Genomic DNA, 18,127 nt, shown 5'->3' on the forward strand with positions numbered 1-18,127 from the left:
AGGTGGGAGGGAGTAGGAAATAGTGGAGTAAATAATGTAGTACATATAGTTTCAGAGGAAAGTAAGAAGTCACTTACTGTGCAGTGGAGGGCTAAGCATTCCTCAATAGTAGGAGGAAGCAGATGCATTGAGAGGAACAAGGCAGGAAGGGAAGAAAAGAGAAGAGAGAGGTGTGAGCTCATTTTCTGTTCACTTGACAGATTTAAGTCTTCAATTTAAAATGGAAAACATTTTTATTGTAAATTTTAGTCCTTAATTCTAGCCCTTTGGTCTGGAACCTTATGTCCAAATTGCTCAAGGTATACACGGAAGAATAACAACAACCCTTTGGCCCTTTGAGGGGTTCTCCTGAGAGTTTATCTCCTTTCTGAAAAAAAAACAAATGAGAGAATAACAAAAAATGTGGCTGGGTTTTTCGAAAGGGAGCAAAGGGGAGACTCACAGGAAAGTCCATAGGAATTGGGAAAAAAACAATGCAGAGTCCTTGGGGCACCGTAGAGACTAACACATTTATTTGGGCATAAGCTTTCGTGGGCTAGAACCCATCTGATGAAGTGGGTTCTAGCCCACTAAAGTTTATGCCCAAATAAATTTGTTAGTCTCTACAGTGCCCCAAGGACTCCGCGTGGTTTTTGCTGATACAGACTAACACGGCTGCCCCTCTGAAACCTGTCACCCTAGGAATTGGGATCTCTATTCCCTTAGGCAATTTAGGAAATCCCAGCCTACATTGACATTAGCAGCCTGATTATCCTCTCACACCAGTTTTACATCTGTTTAACTCCATTGACTTCACTGAAGTTAATCTAGATGCCACTATTTCAAATAAAAACAGAATCAGGCCCTGAGAATTTCAACAGGTATGTATATAAAGATAAGACTTACATTTTCTGAGCATGGAAGGGAAATATGTCTTTAAGCAAAGTTATCAGTTCATAAATTCATTCAAGAAATGTTTCGTTTCATCAGTTTTTAGCAAGCAAGGATTAACATCTCACTTCTGTTGGATAATTCTTCCCTGTACCTGGGATTTGATGCTGCCATAAAATAGAAAAAGAAAAACCAGCTAGTATCAATGGCCTCCAGCATTGTTTAATAAAGGCTCTTTCCCTGTCGTGCTTCCAGCACTGTAATTATAGCAAAACTGTTATTCCCTGCACTAGAGGCAGTACCTCCTCTTAACAAGTACCATATTATTAAACCTTTATCACAGCCATTTTAAACTTAAACTTCTGCTCTAGTAGCATTTAATCTAATGAACCTCTTTGGAGCAGCTGAACAGGAAAAAAAAAAAACAATCTATGTCACCATTATGCACACAGCTCCGTACTCATGTGAGGGTTATGGGCTCAGATGATGAGAGCCTTAATCCATAGTAGTCCTTTGAGACTCATACCCAGCCCTGCATAACCACTCAACCACAAGTTTCCTCCACTTATTCAGGCTATCATCTTGCTAAATCAACAATCCATAGTGGATGCCTGTAAAAGTTGCAAGGAAGGAAACCAGAATCTCCTGATTGCTGAGAGGAAATTAAAAAAAAAAGAGAGCGAGAGAGAGAGAGAGAGAGAGAGAGAGCGCAAAATCTCGTGCTCCATGAGCCATTCTTACATTATGGAGAAAAATGCTTTCCTAACCTCAAAAAAGATTGACGAAAGCTTTCCAGAATATCCTGCATTAACTTATTCTAACATAAGAATATGATTGGGCAGGAAGGCATGACAGCAAGGATGCAGAAGAAAGGTGCCATCCTAGGATGAGAGAAAATAGAACTCCTTGTAGTGGTGCAAAGACCATTCACAACTCAGCTGTAGTTTACTAGCCAGTCAGGGCAGAGGGAGTTAGTACTAGGGGCAGAACACTCCAAGATTCACCAGGAGCCTGAAAAAAAGGAGATGGGAGTAGAGGAAAAAATCAACCTGCTCCACTGAGGCTGGCACCACACCCAGGAATGCGGGAGAAAGAAATTTCATACCCTGCTCAGCAAGATTCAGACCCCACTGTGGCTAGTAAGATGAGTATTATCAAAGTCTGAGATTTTTATCTGCTTGATAGCAATCATTTGTGGCCCTTTGGGCTTAAGCCATCCCACAAGCTGCCACAACCTGCAAGCTGCCACTCTTTGAGATAAACAGAACACTGGCAAAGAGGTCAACTTTGCCCCCCCTAGACTCAGAGATTACAAGACCATTTACTGTGTGTGGAAAAATGTGATGATAAGGGCTCAGTTTCTCAAAAATATCAATAAAAGAGTTTGAGATTAATAAGCTTTCAGTTTCTGCCAAAGAATAATCTTTAGGGTTCACCATTCTTCCCATGACTGCTTCCCATAATACTTTAGTTTCCCTAATATTACTAATAGGAAGAAAAACAGGACCAGTTTCCACCTGTTATACCATGGGAGTCAGAAAATCTCTGAGTGTTAATTTCCAAAACAATATTTTTACATTTTGCAACGTCCTACAAAACAAAATGCCTGTAAATTTCATTTTATGACCTGCTACTGGGTTCCATCTATCCATTGTGCAAACTATCAATAGTAACAGTAAAGACATTATCATCAGAGAATCTTTTACTGCACAATAACCTTGAATCGGACTCTGAAACATTATTCACCCTAACTTCATCAGGATTATTAACAATTCTGTAGACACGATAGAATCACCAGAAATCATGGCCCTGATGGGCAGTGAAGAAGAATCAAGAAGCACAAATTAATTTTCTCTTCTGGTACCTCTTTGCTAACACTGCCTGAAGATGTGAGAAGGAGTGGGTGGGTGGGAATGATATAGATACTCCTGGATCAACCACCAAATTTAAAAGAGACCCTCTTCCCTGCAGCTCTCTTATTCAGGAATCTGGAGAAGAATCTATTTCTGTGATGACTGAGGCAGCGGGTACTGTAGTGCTCTTCATGTTACAGCCTTAGAAAAATATTTCTTGTTAACAGTGCCTCTTCCCACAGACTCCCTTCTCTTGGATAAATAACAGCTAGTTCTGATACAGCACTTGTTCTTCAGTAGATCTCAAAGCATTTTACAGAAGAGGTCATTAGTAGCATTTTACACGTGGAGAAACGGAAGCACAGAGAAGTGAAGTGACTTGCCCCAGCTCACCTGCAGGCCAGTGGCAGAGCTAGAAATGGATCCCAACGCACTACTATCATATTTTCCATTTCTGGAATGCGTGATGATATTTATTTCCAATGCTTGCACTGACGTAATTCTTATTGTCACCACACTGGTCAAATCCTCCTTCCTATCCCCAATTTTGTCATTTGTTTAGGGCACTTCTGTGCTGTAGTCCATCAGCACTTGATTGTGTTACCCATGCCAGTTTGCCTAACAATTTAGAGCTTGAATGGATTTCTGAGTTGTTGTCCAAAGGCCTTTTGTCACTTGGTCTCAACTCAGGCTTCTCAAATGGTTTTCGGAACATCTGTTTCCAAAATAACTGGTGTGGTTATGCGAAAAAGGACTGAGGACATCATGTCTGCTCATCATGACAGTAAATCCTGGAAGGCCATTGCTGAACAAATCAATACCTGTTCACACTCCTTTTTATCTTTCTGACCCCAGCTAACATCTCAGTAGTCCCCCAAATACAGAGTATCCCAAAGTATCTCAGGGTAAACAATAAAGACATACCAATTACACAACTAGGCCATGTCTGTCATGGTGTCCTCTTCTTGCTACCCAATCACCAGGGATTATTTTAGGGAATCTACAGTCAGCCCTAAAATATCTATTCTGATATGATTTTGCTCAGTTTGTCATATTCCCACTGTTTAGTACATCTGCATTTATTGAATATTTAAAATCTCTCTAAACTCCTCTTCACTAACATGCCAATTACAAAATCTTATTCCAGATTTTCAGTAACTGTACCAACTGTACCCTTCTGACCCTGATAAAGGTCCTTGGCGTTCTCTACACATGCCAGATACCATGACTTGTCCTTTGTAAAACTGCCCCTTCCAACTGAGCCAGAGGAACTTCAAAAAACTGGAATTAACTGGGATGCTCAAAAATATCTCACTGAGGTCTGCTTTGATAATGAAATTTCTCAACAGAACCATGAGCAATAAGTCCTTTATCTGTCTATTCTGAAGGATTGTTGATTTAAGAAGAGCGGAAACCCCCTTCTCCTCCTTCCCAAGACTGTATTTTTCCTGCAAATATAGAACTGATAAAATCCCCCAGACTTGCAATTTCTAAAGCCTTGATGATAATATTTGCAGTCTGTTCTTCCTGTGTCTGGGTGATTTTCATGAATAATTTTATTGGTGAGGGTTTAGTGGTTGGAAATGGATTTAAAACAATGTAACCCCCTGCCACACAATTCCAGTCTGACTTTGGAGGGTTTATATGCCTTCACACTTTGTTGCAGTGACCTGCCTTTCCACTGGATAATGTGGTCTGGAAAAAGTAGACACAATTTCTTTCTCTAGTGATTGCAAAGGGGGGCCATTGAAAAGTTTTAAAATTTATGTTAAGTAAATCAACAACCTTACCACCATTCGGTTTTTCTTTTGGTATTTTCTATGGTATTCACTGTAGCATCCAAGTTCCTTGCAAATATTAATGGATTTAGGTTCATAACACTGGTGATATAAGGAATAATTATCCCCATTTTACAGATGAAGAAACTAAAGCATAGAAAGAATAAGTAGCTTTATTTGCTCAATAAAGCCTGTGGTTGAGCCAGCAATAGAACAAAGCTCTCCTGGTTCACAGTCTAGGGCCTTAACCACAGAACCATTTATCCTCTCCAGCTGGATAATGAAATCCTCTGGTAACAGGACATTCTGACCATTGAAAATTGAAAAGTCTGCGGGCAGAAAAAAGGTGCACATTTTGAATCCCAAACTGGAACTTTCATGTGAGAAGTCCTTTCATGGTCATCTTGCCTGTGGATTTGGATTATATCCTTCCTTTAAATTAATCAATGTGGCAAACAAGGGCAAACTTTGCTTGACTCTTCTGGCTGCTCTCACAATCTATACAGGGCAGTCTGCTCTCACAACTCTAAGCCAGCAATCCTTTTTAGTTGTCATCTGGCAAAGAACTGACATCTTTGTGACAGTGTGAGGTTCTCTCACGAACTGCTTTCTATTGCTAAAGAAGTTACCAGAGGACCAATGCCATCAGCCACTTTCCACACAGTCCTCAACATCCAACACTTTCTAGTCAGTCTCTTCTGCTTGAAATTATCTCATAGAATGGGAAAATATTAAAGACCTTTTCTAAACTAGGGGCATATAAACAATCCATAGTAGTTTTCCCTATTTCTGCAGAAAAGGACCTGGGGATTACAGTGGACGAGAAGCTCTGTATGAGTCAACAGTGTGCCCTTGTTCCAAGAAGGCCAATGGCATATTGGGCTCTATTAGTAGGAGCATTGCCAGCAGATTGAGGGAAGTGATTATTCCCCTCTATTCGGCACTGGTGAGGCCACACCTGGAGAATTGCGTCCAGTTTTGGTCCCCCCGCTACAGAAGGGATGTGGACAAATTGGAGAGAGTCCAGCGGAGAGCAATGAAAATGATTAGGGGGATGGGACACATGACTTATGAGGAGAGGCTAAGGGAAATGGGGTTATTTAGTCTGCAGAAGAGAAGAGTTAGCGGGGATTTGATAGCAGCCTTCAATTACCTAAAGGGTAGTTCCAAAGATGATGGAACTAGGCTGTTCTTAGTGGTGGCAGATGACAGAACAAGAAGTAATGGTCCCAAGTTGCAGTGGGGGAGGTCTAGGTTGGATATTAGGAAACACTATTTCACTAAGAGGGTGGTGAAGCACTGGAATGAGTTACATAGGGAGGTGGTGGAATCTCCATCCTTAGAGGTTTTTAAGGCCTGGCTTGACAAAGCCTTGGTTGAGATGATTTAGCTGGTGTTGGTCCTGCTTTGAGCAGGGGATTGGCCTAGATGACCTCCTGAGGTCTCTTCCAACCCTAATATTCTATGATTCCATGATTTCCTTGTAAAATACTTCAGCACATAGTCTGGGTAATAATTTCCTTTGTTTAGTCATCTCCTGACCTGTGATTCTGGGTCCCACCAAAGCCAATGTAGGGAGGAGGGATTTAGATTTATTAGAACCCGGGGAACCTTTTGGGAATGGGGCAGCCTATATAGAAAGGATAGGCTCCATCTAAACCAGAATGGAAACAGACTGCTGGCACTTAAAATTAAAAAAGTCATAGAGCAATTTTTAAACTAAGGGCTGGGGGAAAGCCAACAGGTGCGGAGAAGCATGTGGTTCAGAGAGAGACATCCCTTAGGAGAAAATCTATTAACAGAGATTCTCTATGTCCTAGTAAGATGGAGAGGATGGAAGATGATAAAATATGGGTAGGATCTGATGAGACACAGTCAAATGAAAAAGAGTCCCATTCAATTACATCATATAATGGCAGATAGCTAAAAAGTGACAATTTTTAAAGTGCTTATATACAAATGCTATAAGTCTAAATAATAAGATGGGTGAACTAGAGTACCTCATATTAAATGAAGATATTGTTATAATAGGCATCACAGAAACTTGGTGGAATGAGGATAATGAATGGGACACAGTAATAGCGGGGTACAAAATATATCAGAAGGACAGAGAAGGTCATACTGGTGGGTGAGTGGCACTATATATGAAAGAAAGCGTAGAGTCAAATGAAGTAAAAATCTTAAATGAATCAAACCATACGATAGAATCTCTATGGGTAGCAATTCCATGCTCTAATAATAACAATATATCAGTCGGCCTATACTAGTGACCAGGATGGTGATAGTGACTGTGAAATGCTCAGGGAGATTAGAGAGGCTATAAAAATAAAAAAAATAGTAATAATGGGGGATTTCAACTATCACTATATTGACTGGGTACATGTCACCTCAGGATGGGATGTGGAGATAAAGTTTCTTGACACCTTAAATGACTGCTTCTTGGAGCAGCTAGTCCTGGAACCCACAAAGGAGAGGGAATTCTTGATTTAGTCTTAAATGAATCATAGGAGCTAGTTCAAGAGGTGAATATACCTGAACTGCTTGGTAATAGTGATCATAATATAATTTAACATCCCTGTGGTGGGGAAAACATCACAGCAGACCAACACTGTAGCATTTAATTTAAGAAAGGAAGACTACACAAAAATAAGGAAGTTAGTTAAGCAGAAATTAAAAGGAACAGTGCCAAAAGTGAAATCCCTGCAAGTGGCATAGAAACTTTTCAAAGACTCCATAATAAAGGCTCAACTTAAATGTATACCCCAAATTAAAAAAAACATAGTAAGAAGACCAAAAATGTGCCACCATGGCTAAACAACAAGGTGAAGTAGTGAGAGGCAAAAAGGCATCCTTTAAAAAGTGGAAGTTAAATTCCAGTGAGGAAAGTAGAAAGGAGCATAAACTCTGGCAAGTGAAGTGTAAAAATATAATTAGGAAGGCCAAAAAATAATTTGAAGAACAGCTAACCAAAAATTCAAAAATTAATAGCAAAAAAAAATTGTAGGTACATCAGAAGCAGGAAGCCTGTTAAACAACCAGTGGGGCCACTGCATGATTGAGGTGCTAAAGGAGAACTTAAGGACAATAAGGCCATTGTAGAGAAACTAAATGAATTCTTTGCATCATTCTTCAGGACTGCGGATATGAGGGGGATTCCCAATCCTAAGCCATTCTTTTCAGGTGACAACTGTGAGGAACTATCCCAGATGCAGGTGTCATTAGAGGAGGCTTTGGAACAAATTGATAAACTAAAAAGTAATAAGTCACCAGGATCAGATGGTATTCACCCAAGAGTTCTGAAGGAACTCCCATGTGAAATTTCAGAACAACTAACTGTGGAATGTAACCTATCATTTAAATCAGATTCTGAACCTGATGACTGGAGGATAGCTAATGTAACACCAACTTTTTAAAAAGGCTCCAGCAGTAATACCAGCAATTACAGGCCCATAAGCCTAAATTCAGTACCGGGCAAACTGGTTGAAACTATAGTAAAGAACAGAATTATCAGACACATTGATGAACATGATTTGTTGGGAAAGAGTCAACATGTTTTTTGTAAAGGGAAATCATGCCTCACCAATCTACTAGAATTCTTTGAGGAGGTCAACAAGCATGTGGACAAGGGTGATAGAGTGGATATAGTGTACTTAGATGTTTAGAAAGCCTTTGACAAGATCTCTCACTGAAGGCTCTTAAGCCAAGTAAGCTGTCATGGGATAAGAGGGAAGGTCCTCTCATGGATCAGCATCTGGTTAAAAGATAGGAAACAAAGGGTAGGAGTAAATAGTTTTCAGACTGGAGAGAGGTAAATAGTGGTGTCCCCCGGGGTTCTGTACTGGACCAGTACTGTTCACATATTCATAAATGATCTGGAAAAGGGGGTAAACAGTGAGGTAGCAACATTTGGAGATAATACAAAACTACTCAAGATAGTTAAGTCCAAAGCAGACTGCGAAGAGTTAAAAAAGGATCTCACAAAACTGGGTGACTGGGCAACAAAATGTTGATAAATGCAAAGTAATGCACACTGGAAAACATAATCCCAGCTATACATATAAAATAATGGGGTCTAAATTAGCTATTTCCACTGAAGAAAGAGATCTTAATGTCATTGTAGTTCTCCAAAAAAACATCCACTCAATGTTCTGCGTCAGTCAAAAAAGCTAATAGAATGTTTGAAATCATTAGGAAAGGGATAGCTAATAAGACAGAAAATATCATATTGCCTCAATATAAATCCATGGCATGCCCTCATCTTGAATACGGCATACAGATGTGACAACCTCATCTCAAAAAAGATATATTGGAACTGGAAAAGGTAGAGAAAAGGGAACAAAATTACTAGGGCTATGGAACAGCTTCCATATGAGGAGAGATTAATAAGACTGGGACTTTTCAGCTTGGAAAAGAGACGACTAAGGGGGGATATAAAAGAGGTCTATCAAATCATGACTGGTGTGGAGAAAGTAAATAAGGAAGTGTTATTTACTCCTCATAACATTAGAAGTAGGGGTCACCAAATGAAATTAATGAGCAGCAGGTTTAAAACAAAAGAAAGTATTTCTTCACACAATGTACAGTGAACCTGTGGAACTCTTTGCCAGAGGAGGATAAGAAGATTATAACAGGATTCCAAAAAGAACTAGATAAGTTCATGGAGCACAGTTCCATCAATGGCTATTAGCCAGGATGGACAGGGGTGGTGTCCCTAGCCTCTATGTGCCAGAAGCTAGGAATGGGCGAGGGCATGGATCACTTGATGATTACCTGTTCTGTTCATTCCTAGCATTGGCCACCATCGGAAGACAGGATACTGGGGTAAATGGACCTTTGTTCTGACCCAGTATGGCTGTTCTTACATTCTTATATTTCAATTGACTCCATCAGCCTTTGGATCAGGACCTTGGTGTGCCCCACCATTTCTTTTGTTGTGACACTTCATTGTCCATGGTCCTACTGGCCCATTTGGATGGGAGAGTATTTGGTTCCAGCATCAGATAATTTGGCTAGGTTTATGGACCATTTCCCCAGACCATTGATTCTCCACATGCACATCCTAAAGAGTCTCAGAAATATAATCAGTAATCACTTCCTGTAAACCAGTGGTGGGCAACCTGCGGCCTTGTCAGGGTAATCTGCTGGTGGGCTGCCAGACAGTTTGTTTACATTTGCACGGCTGCCCGAAGCTCCCTGTGGTTGCAGTTCACTGTTCCTGGCCAATGGGAGCTGTGGGAAGCAGCGGCCAGCACGTCTCTGTGGCCCGCGCTGCTTCTCGCAGCTCCCATTGGCTGGGAACAGCAAACTGCGGCCACGGGGAGCTTCGTGCAGCTGTGCAAATGTAAACAAACTGTCTGGCTGCTCATCAATAGATTACCCTGATGGGCCGCAGGATACCACCCTGCTGTAAACCATTGTGGCTCACCACAAAAAATAATAATAATAAAAAAAATGATGAAAATCCCGTATATATATGGCACACTTCTTGGTATGTTTATCACACGCTGGGAAACTAAAACTGACCAATTGCTCATTGGTCTTACAGCCATTGTGCCATACCACAAATCCTCCCAAGAAGGGAATTCTCTGTGGTATTTGAAACTGACAGTTATTTGTAGTGTTGGACTGTGATAGGCTTACCTCAGTTTTTTCTTACCCCCAAAGTGTCAGATCCAATTTTAATCCTTTTTTGAGGCTGTCTCAGTGTTCATAAATATCATTGTGATTCCATCGTTCTACAGTCATCATGGATGTGAGATGATTTACTCTTAGATTCATAGATTCATAGATATTAAGGTCAGAAGGGACCAGAGGAATCATGACACATTTCACCTTAAGGCAGTGGTTTTCAAACTGTGGGTCGTGACCCAGTACTGGGTCATGGAATGTAAGGCACTGGATTGCAGTAACTCTGGTCAGCACTGCCGACAGGGCAGTTAAAAGTCCCATCGGCGGTGCTGCCCGTCTAAGGCAGGCTAGTCCCTACCTGTTCTGACATCGTGCTGTGCCCCAGAAGCAGCCAGCAGCAGGTCCAGCTCCTAGGCGGGGGGGGGGGGAGCATGGGGCTCCGCATGCTGCCCCTGCCCTAAGTACTGACTCCGCACTCCCATTGCCTGGGAACCAGCTAATTGGAGCTGGGGGGATGATGCCTGCAGGTGAGAGCCACGCAGAGCCGCTTGCGTACCTCTGCCTAGGAGCTGAACCTGCTGCTGGCCATTTCCCAGGCACAGCACGGTCCACGGTGGCAAGAGAGGCAGGAAGCCTGCCTTAGCACCCCTGCTGCGCTGCTGACCGGGAGCTGTCTGAGATAAGCCTGCACCCCAACCCTGTGCCCCAATCCCCTGCCCCAGCCCTGAGCCCCCCCAAACCCAGAGCTCCTTCCAGTACCCCAAAGCCCTCATCCTTGGCCCCACCCCAGAGCCTGCACCCCCAGCCTAGAGCCCTGACCTCTCCCTGCACCCCAACCCCCTGCCCTAGCCCCGACCCCCCCAACCCAGAGCCCCCTCCTGCACCCCAAACCCTTTATCCCTGGCCCCACCCCAGAGCCTGCACCCCCTCACACACCCCAACCCTCTGCCCGAGCCTGAGCCCCTCCCACACCCCAAACCCCTCATCCCCAGCATCCGCATCAACAATTTTCTTCAACTGGGTCACCAGAAAAAAGTTTGAAAACCACTGCCTTAAGGGTTCTTTTTCGTAATTTGGTAATAACCATATTATGGGTAATAAGAACATTGATTGGCTTAAACAGAAAAAGCCCTCCGGTAATGATCAAAGTAGGTGACTCAGAGGTGAGTTTTCAAGATTGGAGTGTAATATTGACCTAGATAGCTTTGACCTAAGTTTACACAATTAGGCCTCAATCTTGCAAGCTCTTGCATATGTGATTTTATGCACATGTCCATAAAGTCGTGCACATGTATTTATCGCATTGGGCCTTAAAAAGTATAGCAATTGAGTTAATTAAAATAAGTCTAAAAGTTGCATTGCTTGTCCCCAAAACCTGAGATTTGTGATTTCAAATCAACTTTGCTTATGTATGACAACAATGATGGTTATATCATTTTTCATTTTGGATCTTTTGGCTATATACATGTGTTGGCTTTTCTATTAAGAGTTTCAATAAATACAGTATAACTATTTATTTTGTAACTAGCAGTTTTCTTGTCCATTTCCAGAGGCAACAGTTTTAAGCTATGACGGGAGTATGTTTATGAAGATACAGCTCCCTGTTGTGATGCATACAGAGGCTGAAGATGTGTCCTTACGGTTCAGGTCTCAGCGAGCTTATGGCATTTTAATGGCAACTACTTCTAGGGAATCTGCAGACACACTTCGTTTAGAGCTGGATGCAGGACGAGTTAAACTAACGGTCAACCTAGGTAACAAACCCTCCCCCCCCAAGAAATTAACATCTTCAGCATTCTTATTCTTATTATTTTGCTTGCAAGCATTTATTGAACAGCCTGTTTGACATTAAAATTAAATTATATATATGTAACATGCATACACACACCCACGCGTCCATTATTTAAAGTTACTGATTTTATTCTTTTGGTTTTGCATTTTTTATTCTTTACACAGTCTAACATAACCCATCATAATATATTTTGTACCATTGTGTGTTCTAAAAAGAGAAGGCCAGTTCATCAGTGACGTTTCTAGGTGAAATAATTTTAACCTGCTTGATTTCTGAGAATTGGTCTCTACCCACAGATTCTTCATAATTAGCAACTACACAAGTTGAATGTACAGAGACAACTGTTCCAGCTATTATATGTAGGTCAGTGTAATTTTAGCTCCAACAATTAACATAACATATACATGCATAATCAAAAAACTTCTAATTTTCACACATGAAATATTGTACATTATGTCAACTGATGGACAGTATTGGTTTCCTCTTTTTAGCAGTCACATATGTAGTGAAATCCATCTTTTCTTTTATGAACAATTCTGTAGTGGTATTTTTGTGTCAAAAGATAACACAACCCTTCAATGCCCGAAGTCTGCGGCCCTCAGCAAACAGCCATGTGAACACAAAAACCACAAGCCCTTCTACAGAAAACAAATTAATAAAACACTTTCCTGGTTTGGCATATAATTGACAAAATGTTAGGTTACTATTTTCTGTAATAAGTATCAAACTCCACACGCCCTTTTCATTTTGCCTTATGTTTTTGTTGGATTTTTTTTTTTAGAGAGAGAGTATGAAAGAGAACAAACACAGTGAATAAAAACTCATTTAGGTTCCGTGAAGTGATCTATTTTACATTGTTACTTTCAAGACTGACGAATAACTATTTAAATTAGCTGTTTATATGGTGATTTCATAGATATAAGATTAAAGTGTGTAGATAACACGATGATGAGCTCACATCCATTATGTAGAAAAGTAGGTCACTGAATTACTATTCTGATATTTATGGCAGGTAGGGGTGAGAGGAGGGGAGAGGTTGAAGGGGAGAGAAGGGAATTAAAAGTTAAGACAACCAAGTAGTCCTCTTTGACTGTTCTCTTATAGTTCCCTCTTGTGACAGCCTAGGGTTACTGCAAGCTGATAAAATCTTTTGAATCACAAAATGGCAATGTGGGGCCTCCTTCAGGAAAGCTTTCTGTAGTAAGAGGTGTGTAGGTGCTGGTCCCTGGCTGTTTGCAACCACTTTTCTGATGCGGTTGACGACACATGACAAACTCAGCTATATGGCAACAAAATCTAGGTTTTATATTAATTATGCTCCTCAAAGGTGCTGAAGATAAATTATTGTACGTACATAGTGTTGCATATTTTTAAAATCCGGGGTCATAATCCAAGAAAATGATTCTCCAAAGCAAGCCAATCTGTTTTCATATACAGTAGATATCTATATAGATATAAAAGGAAAGTAAACGAAAAATCAATACCTGTGTTAGCTGTAATATTTATTCCACACAAATAACAATAGCAAATTCTTAGGCGAGAACTAAGCTGAAAAGAGATGATATTCCCGAACTCCTGGATTTTCCAAATAAAATGTTCTTAGATATTAATATGAGACTTTAAATACAGTCATTGTTCTGCTGTGAATTGATTGCATACATTTATATAAACTAAATATATATACTACAGTGTGAAAGACTATTTACAAACATAGAAAGAGCTTTATATTTTACTACTTAGTTTAATAGTAAGAAAAAAATCCACCTTTGAGGTGTAATATATAATTGTGGTCCAAGATGAGTGATGGTGGCTTGGCCTGCTCTATGCCCCATTGTGACGGAGCACTTTTTAATTATACTGAGAAAAATTATCTGTTCTTTCACAGATGGGGAGAAAGTTGTGGCCTGCCTCAATCAAGCATTTTTGACAGCTAAACATGATTTTTCACTTAGATTTGTCACCATGTAGCTTTGTTTGAAATTGGCCATTTTTGACTCTATACTGCCGTTTCTACATATAAAGTTTTATTGCACTATGTCTGGGTTACAGCAATATGTAAAGACTAATCATTTGGAGTGGCCATATTTGCATGTGTCTGTCCCCGGAAGGGTGGACTGTGATTTTATTGGATGTCTGCAGCTATTACCTTGAAGGATAAATTTTCATTTTTCATCTATTCTTCCCCATCTAGACTGTATCAGGATTAACTGTAATTCCAGTAAGTGCCTATTCAAAATTTTTAAAATGTTATTCCTCCATTATAAAATTATGCAAACTAGATGAAAAGATTGTGTACAGTTTACAAGCATTTGATAACTCAGTACTGAAATGCTATATTAATTACATGGGTGTACAAAGTCATCATATATTCTCTACTGTAAATTGAACATTTTCTCTTTCACCTCTACTTAAACCTCAAAATTAAGTAAAAAATTAAGGACGCTAAAGGTTTTAAATAGAGGGGGAAATAGTGCAAGGTTTGTTATAGCCTTAGCTAGTTCAAAGTACATTACTATCCTGCTGAATTAATCTAGTTGGGTTCTTTTATTGACAATAGCCAAGGGGTATTGAACAAGAATTCATGATTTTCCACCACTTGTCCTACAGTCTTTTTCCCATTGTTCCTTGGCCTTTCACCCCTAATCTATGGTGGGACTCTGTGAACATAATTGTCCTTACTACAACAATTCATGTTCTGTAATCCTTCCAAGCAATTAACGATACTTACTTGATGCTTCCTGCACAATTAGTTTTGCTAAACCCTTGTTTTATGGATATGTAAGATATGGGTAGTATTAAGTTAAGGACATTAATGTGTCTGACAAAAACTACATTTGTATGATGATTTTTTACACGCTAATCATATAAGAACCCTTAAATTGAACAATTTTTATCTGCTATGCATGTTAATGAAACAGAGGGAAATATTTGCAAGATAAATGGACTAAATTTTATCCTTTCTGATATTATTTGGATTAAGAGGATATATTCTGAAAGGGAATAAAGGACTGTGATTTTATTTTGAGTCAGAGGAGCTCCAAAATGGTGTCAACACAATTATCTATAGTAAGTTCCGTAGATTTTATTTCCTTCATTTTTTCTCACTGGTTTTGGTGTCCAGAATTGGTCCTACACAAATATTAAAAGCCAAATAAAAACTATTTAAACATAGCCGCCAATAGTACTAAAGTCTCCATAATTAATTAGAATAATTACCCATAATATTTTTCTAGTCCATGAAGAAAAATAGGAAGCTACATTTCCTGCTATATAATATGCAATAATATGCAATGCAGATAGATCCTGCACTAAACAAGCTGCATGAGAACAGAAGTAATGCTTCATTTGTAAAGAAGGTAAACAGAAATCATATCATATAGCAAAATGTTCTTTAGGTGAATATTATATTCTAAAATATATTCATACTTAAAATCTTAACTCATTTTAAAATTGCATTTTAAATTAATGTAAAACACATGTGTCTGCTTGTAGGACAAAGTGGCTTCTTCATAAGAATAGCGTTTCCTAAGGTTTGAGTTCAAGGAGAAAGTACGTTCATATGTCTGTTGCCAAATGTATATGTGGTCATGGAAGTTCCCACAAGCCATTTCTTGTTGCCTGCCTAAGGACTGGGCATGTCTTTTTCTTGAATATAGGTCTTTAGATCTAGCTATTTGGTACAAATGCAATGACCTTATTTGCTGTTGGCAAATACAATTTTTCTCTGAAGGAAACAATAGATTTCCTTGATTTCCTATAGAATTTCACAAAATCCCTCCCAGAGGAGATTTAATAACTTTGAAGAAATCTGGAATTATTAATCCATAATATATCATTTGTTTTGCTTTGTGTCAACTTGGACAAGCTCAGGTCTCATAAAAATTAAGTAAAATGAGTTGTGGACATAAATGACCTCTCAGTGTTGGATCAAGAAAGAACCTACTAAAGTAGAGCAGGTAATCTAATTAGAGTGCCTATGGCCTCGAAATGAGCAGTCTTCAATGGCAAGGATCCCAATACAGTGATTATTATGCCATTATTAATCCTTCTTGTCTTCAGACTGGAGAAAAGCCTGTTGGGAGTCTTTGGGTTAAGTTTAGAGGTGAGAGCAACAAGGATGGTGTTGTGGTGGACGTCTGCTGTAAACCGCCAGACCAGGAGGATGAGGTAGACGAGGTTTTCTTCGGACAACTAACAGAAGTTTGCAGATAATAGGCCCTGGTTCTAATGGGGGACTTCAATCACCCTGACATCTGCTGGGAGAGCAATGCAACAGTGCACAGACAATCCAGGAAGTTTTTGGAGAGTGTTGGGGACAACTTCCTGATACAAGTGCTGGAGGAACCAAGCAGGGGCCATGCTCTTCTTGACTTGCTGCTTACAAACAGGGAAGAATTGGTAGGGGAAGTAGAAGTGGGTGGCAACCTAGGCAGCAGTGACCATAAGATGGTTGAGTTCTGGATCCTGAGAAAAGGAAGAAAGGAGAGCAGCAGAACACGGACCCTGGACTTCAGAAAAGCAGACTTTGACTCCCGCAGGGAACTGATGGGCAGGATCCCCTGGGACGCTAATGTGAGGTGGAAAGGAGTCCAGGAGAGCTGGCTCTATTTTAAAGAAGCCTTATTGAGGGTGCAGGAATAAACCATCCCGATGTGCAGAAAGACTAGCCAATACGTCTGGCGACCCACTTGGCTTAACAGTGAAATCTCTGGTGAGCTTAAGCACAAAAAGGAAGCTTACAAGAAGTGGAAACTTGGACGGATTACTAGGGAGGAGTATAAAAATATTGCTCAAGTATGCAGGGATGTAATCAGGAAGACCAAAGCACAATTGGAGTTGCAGCTAGCAAGGGATATGAAGGGTAACAAGAAGGGTTTCTTCAGGTAAGTTAGCATCAAGAAGAAGGTCAGGGAAAGTGTGGGACACTTACTGAATGGGGTAGGCAACCTAGTGATAGATGATGTGGAGAAAGCTGAAGTACTCAATGCTTTTTTTTGCCTTGGTCTCCTCAGGCAAAGTCAGCTCCCAGACTGCTGAACTGGGCGGCACAGTGTAGGGAGGAGGTGAGCAGCCCTCAGAGGTGAAAGAACAGGTTAAGGACTATTTAGAGAAGTTGGACATGCACAAGTCCATGGGGCTGGATGCAATGCATCCAAGGGTGCTGAGGGAGTTGGCTGTTGTGATTGCAGAGCCATTGGCCATTATCTTTGAAAACCTGTGGCGATCAGGGGAACTCCCGGACAATTGGAAAAAGGCAAATATAGTGCCCATCTTTAAAGAAAGGGAAGAAGGAGAACCCGGGGAACTACAGACCGGTCAGCCTCACATCAGTCCTCAGAAAAATCATGCAGCAGGCACTGAAGGTACATTTTGAAGCACTTGGGGGAGGGTAAGGTGATGAGGAATAGTCAACATGGATTCACCAAGGGCAAGTTATGCCTGACCAACCCGATATCCTTCTTTGATGAGATAACTGGCTCTGTGGATATGGGGAAAGTGGTGGATGTGATATATGGTTACTTTAGCAAACCTTTTGATACAGCGTCCCCACAGTATTCTTGCCAGCAAGTTAAAGAAGTATGGATTGGATGAATGGACTGTAAGGTGGATAGAAAGCTGGCTAAATCGTCGGGCTCAACGGGTGGTGATCAATGGCTCGATGTCTAGCTAGCAGCCAGTATCAAGCACAGTGCCCAGGGGTCGGTCCTGTGGCGGGTTTTGTTCAACATCTTCATTGATGATCTGCATAATCAGATGGATTGCACCCTCATCAAATTCGTGGATGACACTAAGCTGGGGGGAGAGGTAGAGACCCTGTAGGGTAGGGATCGGGTCCAAAGTGACCTAAACAAATTGGAGGATTGGGCCAGAAGAAATCTGATGAGGTTCAACAAGGACAAGTGCAGAGTCCTGCACTTAGGATGGAAGAATCCCATGCACTCTATGGGCTGGGGACCCACTGGCTAAGCGGCAGTTCTGCAGAAAAGGACCTGGGGATTACAGTGGATGAGAAGCTGGATGTGAGACAACAGTGTGCCCTCGTTGCCAAGAAGGCTAATGGCAGACTGGGCTGCATTAGTATGAGCATTGCCAGCAGATCGGGGGAAGTGATTATTCCCCTCTATTCGGCACTGGTGAGGCCATATCTGGAGTATTGCGTCCAACTTTGGGGCCCCCACTATGGAAGGGATGTGGACAAATTGGAG

General features: G+C 40.8%; 1 protein-coding gene across 23 annotated transcripts in view; it reads left to right on the top strand.

Annotated features, from left to right (window-relative positions):
- Positions 1-18,127, top strand: part of NRXN1 (neurexin 1) — a 1,220,951-nt gene that overhangs the window by 571,022 nt on the left and 631,802 nt on the right. For 15 of the 23 annotated variants that reach the window (XM_074949428.1, XM_074949409.1, XM_074949411.1 and 12 more), the window contains 2 exons: positions 11,680-11,883; positions 14,113-14,139. In XM_074949428.1, coding sequence (XP_074805529.1) covers positions 11,680-11,883; positions 14,113-14,139 — 231 coding nt within the window. The remainder of the gene's footprint in view (positions 1-11,679; positions 11,884-14,112; positions 14,140-18,127) is intronic. The other 8 variants (XM_074949414.1, XM_074949439.1, XM_074949440.1 and 5 more) reach the window with 1 other exon arrangement.

Source organism: Natator depressus, chromosome 3, assembly GCF_965152275.1.
Source record: "Natator depressus isolate rNatDep1 chromosome 3, rNatDep2.hap1, whole genome shotgun sequence".
In the NCBI taxonomy this organism is placed as follows: Eukaryota; Metazoa; Chordata; order Testudines; family Cheloniidae; genus Natator; species Natator depressus.